This window comes from Lipotes vexillifer, unplaced genomic scaffold (assembly GCF_000442215.2).
Source record: "Lipotes vexillifer unplaced genomic scaffold, Lipotes_vexillifer_v1.1 scaffold477, whole genome shotgun sequence".
NCBI lineage: Eukaryota > Metazoa > Chordata > Mammalia > Artiodactyla > Lipotidae > Lipotes > Lipotes vexillifer.
Window position 1 is genome coordinate 154,015 of NW_006770652.1, and position 7,379 is coordinate 161,393.

The 7,379-nt window shown below is 33.4% G+C and overlaps 1 protein-coding gene across 3 annotated transcripts in view; it reads right to left on the reverse strand.

The window, feature by feature from the left end:
- The window catches only part of SOX5 (SRY-box transcription factor 5), a 349,622-nt gene that overhangs the window by 67,546 nt on the left and 274,697 nt on the right, over positions 1-7,379 (reverse strand). For all 3 annotated transcript variants that reach the window (XM_007446269.1, XM_007446268.1, XM_007446270.1), the window contains exon 9: positions 3,268-3,414. In XM_007446269.1, the coding sequence (XP_007446331.1) occupies positions 3,268-3,414 (147 nt within the window). The remainder of the gene's footprint in view (positions 1-3,267; positions 3,415-7,379) is intronic.

The window sequence follows — 7,379 nt, forward strand, 5'->3', positions numbered from 1 at the left end:
TCAATGTCTTGGATTTCCAGGCTGAGCTTGGAGGTCACAGCCACTCTATCATTTCTCAGCATTATCCTTTCTAGTGCACACACAACCCCCTCAAGCCTCCAACTGGCACACAGCAGATTGAAAACAGCATGCATCAGAGGACTCATGCTGTACAATTTTACAGTCTTTTGGAGCCCCTTCCCTTTGATTCCCCCCTTCCATTTTTTGCAAATTGCAAATAAGTTTTGTTTGTGTCCTTCTCTGGAGTTGTGAGTCAAAGGCAAATCTAGGAAGAAGGGCAGGCAAGAAAACCCAGAGAAAATGGTTGATTTTTGACAGCTGCCAGTAAGATCATTTTCCTTACATCATCACCTAGATGTGGCTTATGATTCTATTCTTCTATTGAAAGTACAATAAAGGTACTTTCAACATAAATCATCAGTTTGGCTTATGCCAGGTAGGTAGGCAGATAACACAAAGCTAAATAAAAGAATTCTATTGTATAGTAAGACAGACATGAAAATCCACCAATAAAACACACAGAAAATGCCCCCAGGACACTAAGAATTGATTGTTTCAATATATATATATATATATATATAAATGATAACAATTATATATAACTAAAATGGCTTTGTGAAGGCAAAATGTTTATTATACCATGTATAAATGTCAATTCCAGCCTCTAAGAAACTAAATTCATGTATTGAAATGGGACCTCTTTATTTATTGTTGCTTGTATTTTTTTTAGCTATGTTCTTCATTAAAATGACAACAGTAATATTTATTGGTCTGGCTATTTTTAACCCACTAAACTTTACTGCTGAGCTAAAACACCAAGCACATTTAAGACACCTTTTCTGACAATAAGAATGGTGGCAGACAGTATGCTAGAAGACAATGAGCAAAGAAAGGACGTATTTTTATTAAATCGTGGCTGTTTCTTAAAAAGGGGCACTTTATTCTGGGTTAAACTTTTTATGTATTTTATAATAATTGTAGGTGGGAAAAAATACAACATCCATGGTTTTCTTAAACTTTATATGATAGAAAATTCATGAAGGCTAATTTTCCAAAAGTGAAATTTAGCGATAAACTATAAATATATTTTTAAAATTATGTATAATCATAGCTTATAGAAACACAATCCACTTTTTTACTAGTACTAAATAAATGGAGGTGTTTAAAACCATAGAATATGGCAGAATTCTAACATTACTGAAATAATCAATCTCTGCATCCAGTCTGTGGAGTTCTATGAATGTCTGGAACCAAATAGCTCATAAAGCAGTGTCCTAATCTTGGCCAATTTTCAGTCACTTTTACATTTGCCATGGTTACCTAAGAAAGTATTGTAGCAAGTGCTCAATAAACATTTGAATGTATGAATGAATGCATGAAAAAATAAACAGATGCATAAATGGATGAGGCTGACTGACATCAAAAGCTTCATGATTATTTGAGTTAAGTCATTTGGGGAGAAGATATTAACGATAAAAAGTAATTCTAGGAACCAGGAAAAACCCATTAGTCCTTTACAAGTGAACTATATACTATAAAATCATAAGATGAAACGTCCTAATGTAAAGCATCATTATAAAACATGATGTGAAATCACATTAATAAGTCATGGGAAAAAACCCAGAATGATACCTCACAGAGTTACTTGTGTGTGACAATGACTATGCTGCTACAGCTATTTATTTTTCTCAGTGTTAGCCTGTACATGTAATACATTGAAACTGCTGGTCCATGGAGACACCAAAACATCACTGCTTTAAAATTAAATTATATTTAATAAATGTTATAATTATTACCAAGTTTTAAAAGCATATGTTCTGCTGTGATCATGAAGAAAAGCAGACCAGGCCTTAGGTATACATCAAGCACAGAACATGCAAGGTCCATTACACAGCAGAAAGAGCTCTTAAAAGTGGCTTAGGCATGTTTCCTAATATCATAGTAGTAAGTACAACGTTTTGCGCTATACATTTGCACGTGTTGCTGGTGAGGTCTAAGGTCCTTGTCCAGGTTCAGTTACAATTCCAAACGTATTTATCTCTTACTATATAAAAACAGACTTGGAGGTTTTGGGGAGATAGAGGCTGGAGGATACTTTCCCAACCCATCTCTTCTCTTTCCCAATTTCTACTCTGGATTAATACACTGACTGTGAAAAGCACCTGCCAGGGCACTACGGAAGGAGTAAAAAACTTCTTGGATTGTTTTTTTCTTTTGCAATACTTTCTAATTTTTGTCTCTGTGTAGTTTTTCAACCGTTGTGACTACTCTTAGCCTATTACTCTTTAGACATTTCAACATGAATTCATGAAACGAAGAGCAGAAACAATTTTCTAGGTAATTCAGCAAAAGTCAAAACAGTATTATTTGGGGGGTAAATTAACTGTTAACAGTTTTCTTCTTAATACTTTCTAATTGTTACAAAATATGTGTGATTATTTCCCTGATTAACGTCAGGAAAAATTATTTTATGGTTACTCTTTTTACTTTTTCCACAGAAAGTTTAACATATTCATATACTATCATCTAGGTAAGATCTTAAAAATCACAAAGAAATTCAAATTAATTTTTCTGCTTCTCTCTTCTTCTGAGCCAAGAAACAAATTACCTGAAACTCTCCTGATCCTTTTCTACATTCTCTCAGGAAATGTTTCCTTAGCTCTAAATACAAAACTATTTCTAAACAGTCTTACTTTTAATACTAGTATTATCTTCCTATCTGTACACGATCATCTCATTGGCTGAATAATACATCAAAAATTATGTCTATACTATACCTTGTAATAATAGTTATTGATATTTACATAAAACATTTTCTGTATGCACTAATCATACTCATATATTAAGGTCTATTTCAGTTGCCCCTTCGGGAAACTTTTCCCAGATCTCTCACTGAAGGTAATAATCTCTTTGTCCTAATAACTTCCAATGCACTTTATCTGCAACTCCTTCTAAGACTTTGTATCGTAGAGGATGGGTATCTGTTTTACAAGACTGTAAAATTCTTGATGACAGCACACCTATCTTACAAATATTTGTGTCACCCACATTTCCTACTATAAATGCATGTTTGTTGAATACATGAGTGACTAAATGTATGTATGCAAATTTATAGGGACACCTTCCTTACTGATCCTACTAGACTATTATTTCCTTGGAGATCTAGAGTTTAGCCCAGTTGCTGGCACATAATAGATATTCAATAAATATCACTGAATGAAAAGTACACTCTAAATGTCAAAACATGTAGTTTCTTCAAAAGGGTACCTTGCTTTTGGGTGGTGGGCTGTTTGTGCTCTTGTCTGTGTGAATGCTGGTAGGAGATACAGCAGCACCAAGGTTGCCTTGGGGTATGCCTGGGAGCTTTCCTCCTGGAGATACCTGCATTGCAGCTAGCTGGGCAGCATATAACTGCTACAGAAGAAAGAGAGAGAGAGAGAGAGGGAGAGAGAGAGAGAGAGAGAGAGGGAGGGAGGGAGAGAGAAAAAATAAGGACTGAGTAATAAAATAAATGCACCTCTCAGAAAATACCTATAATAAGATGTGGTATTTTTTCCAATTGGGTCTTTTTGTTTGTGCCCTGGAATATTTAAAGAAAGACACTGTCACCTCAACTGTCATGACTTACTTCTCAGGGGAGAAATGACAGACATGACACATAAGGAATTTTAGTTTCAGTATATACAGGGACTGAAAACAAGTAACAGTCATCCATATTTACTCTGCCAACATCAGTGGAGGAAAAGTATATCACACTATATGGTTAATACCTTTATTTTAACCATTTAAAAATTTACACGGTATCTTACTATCCATATGGGTTCAAGCCCTGTATATTTCCTTTCTTTGACTTGCTGAAAAGGGCACGTGTAACAATTTTTTTCTGAAGAAATACAAAAAAGCCAAAAAAGGGAGGGAATGGAAGGGGACTATTTGAAGAACATTATCAGGTCAGTCTACCTCAGTTGATAAAAGTTAACTGGATGCTTGCCAGAATGCCACTTTACTTCATGATATATAAATACAGACAAACTTGAGATAATCTTGAGGATTAGGGTTCTAAGGAATACTATCTAAAGCACACACTCTTCGACTAAGCCATCACATAGTAATGCTTATTAAATAACCAATAAAAATTCTTCAACAAATCAATTTAATAATAAGGGAAAATTTTACTTGATGATGATGGCCATATCATGTAGTATCTTAAAACATGGAGGTTGCTTTAGATTCAAATAGTCATATCAAATGTTTAGATTAATACTCTTTTCACCTCCATTTAGCAGTTTGTGAAAATCTGATTGAAGAAGCAATTATTTATATATACATATACAAATATTAATAAATAAATGTATAGATATACATACATGTATATACATATATATGTGTGTATATATATTTAAAATACAACCCAATTTCTTATTTCTCATTTGTCTTAAGATTTCATGGATAGCTTTTACTATGCAAGCTAGAACTTTCATAATAAAAAGACTGATGTTAAAGAAAAAAGCTCTCAAGGAAAAGTGTTGTGAAATAGTTCTCTGGATTATCTTGGTTTTTCTCTGAAAGGGAAATTTCAAAGGCTGAAACTGCTCAGGATAAGCCAGAGACTCTGATAAGTTGGGTCTCTCTATAAATGAAATAATGAAGACTGGCATTTATATACATGAAAATACATTTATATTTTTTCAGAGTTTCTAGATGCTTTGTTCTAAATGAAAACAGGACATTAAAATTATTTTAAAAATTATAGCTTATTGTTTTACGTCAACTAATGCAAGACACATTCCAGACAAAAGAAACACCGGAGGAGTACATTTATACTATCAGTAATGACTGTCCCACCCCCCAAATTTTTTTTGCATACATTAGAATTATGTTATTTCTTACCCCAGTCAATCAGAAAGAATAAGATTTAATTCATAAGTCTTTAATAGATTACATAAAAAGTAAAAGGATATGATGTCAAATATGATGAGTGGGAGTGTACCATTTTCAAAGTATCAGAAATGATGCATTTTCCACACTTGGGTTAAAAACCTGCACCTTAAATTCTGCAATTCACAAAGTAATTTCTTCCATCATCATCCTGAACTGTTTATGAAGCCATTAAGAAAATAACCAATAACCCAGGATATCACTTTGCAAATTAAAACTTTTTCCAGTGTACTGAATTTTAAAATATATGTATTTAAAAATACTGGCTGGATAACTATATTACATATTGTAAATTTCACACTGTACTGTATATTATATCCTTGTCTTTAAAAATGATTCCAGTGCCTATTATTCCTAGAAGGTAACAACACATATTTCTGGTTTAGTATACACAAAATATAAAATTGTTCCATAATTACTAAAGATGACATGGGATATTTTAACCTCTGTAGCTAAAAGGAAAAATGTGAACAAAACAGTTATTCAAAATTTGAATTTGATTATTAAAAAGTTATTTCAAAATATTGAAAGACTTTGTATTTGTATTAATTAGATAATTAAATAGATGGACCAGTCACTCATAAAAGGTAATTAAATGTTTAAACATAAATCACTACAGATTCACAACTTCCAAAGAAGTATTAGAACTACTATTAAAAATAGGAGTATAAATATGTTCCCAAACACTTTAATGAATTTAAAGGTAGGAAGTGGTATACACTTGGAATTTAAAAAGTCATACATGTTCTTCCTTCATTCAAATAAATGCATTATTTTAACATCTTAAATATGAAATTAAGGTTTACCTCAGCTAAATTATCCTAAAAAATTCCTTTGAGTAGAAAAGAAGATAAATTTGGAAAATATATGGGCCCATTTAAATACATATTTTTACTAGAACAGTGTACTAGTAACTGATATTTTTACAAAACACAGAGAGTTAAAGTAATTAATGATGAAAAAGTCATAATCTTATTACTCATTCAGTATGGCTAACATTAAGTAGCACTTCAATCCCCCCAATCTTGCATATCCCCTTTCTCTATGCAAAGGGTCGATATATAGACCTACTTTTCCCCAACTGTGATTAACTTTCCACTATTTCCAGATCATTACATTTCCCACCACACATATCTGATCTTCCTAGTTTGCCAAGGTTTGGAAGTAGGAAAGATCTATTTTCAAAACATTTTAATTTGTGTCAAATATATGTGTTCCTTAAATTTATATTATATTACAGAAGCATAAAAAGGCCTCAAGTCTCAGAGAATCTAACATACTTTGGGTCTGCACAAGTAAAATAAACCAGAAATTTTAATACTGCTGGGACCTAATTTGGCCATTCACAAGTTAAAACAAATTTTCAGTAGATTTAAAGAAGCTTACAGTGGTTTTCATACCTGGTTATATATCAAGGGTAGGCACCTTAAAAACTAAATGCTGCTGAGACTTATTTTAATTCAGCCTTTCAAAAAATTAAATCCATTTGTCTATCCATTAAGATGTGTGTTGACTGATAGTAAAACAAGAAAGTCTAGAGATGATTAGTATTTTATTTCATTTATTAAATGTTCTTAAAGCAGAATCAAGAATCATGTAGGTATCTGTACTGAGGGAAGTCTATAATCTCAGAATCACTGGCTGACCTTGGTGAGCGGGAAGGGGCATGAAATTTGTGGGGACTGGAAAGCCACCTGAAGTAACAAGCATCCGGTGAACTACAGAACTCATTTACATATTATGTACGTATATAATTATAGTCACTTGCAATTATATATAAATAAAAATGTTTAAACAAAAACCTGGCTCACATTTTTCTATAAAGGATAGTAGAGAGGGGTTTCCCTGGTGGCGCAGTGGTTGAGAGTCCGTCTACCTATTCAGGGGACACGGGTTCGTGCCCTGGTCGGTCTGGGAGGATCCCACATGCCGCGGAGCGGCTGGGCCCGCGAGCCATGGCCGCTGAGGCTGCGTGTCCGGAGCCTGTGCTCCGCAAGGGGAGAGGCCACAGCAGTGAGAGGCCCGTGTACCGAAAAAAAAAAAAAAGGATAGTAGAGAAAACCCAGAGTTAAATATAAGGTGTATTATGATAAATGTACTTTTATGAAAAACAGTCAAGTTGTTCTTAACATCAGAAAGAAGTTGAGAGATCCTAAACATAAAAAGCTGAAGATTAAGGAGAACACTCAGGGCATGATGCTAACCAGACTAACAGAATAACACTTTTTTACCTTGAAGAATAATCTGACCCTTATCTTGAAACGGATATGTTAGGGGTTTGGTTTGATCTCCAAAACTCCCCAACCCCACAGAACATTAGGTTTTCTATTCTTTATATTACTTAAAATATTGCATTCTCATTCCCTTTCCCTTCCCCCATCCCTACACCTACTTCAGACAATGATTTTTTTCTTTTTTCTTTTTTTTTTTTTTTTTTTTTT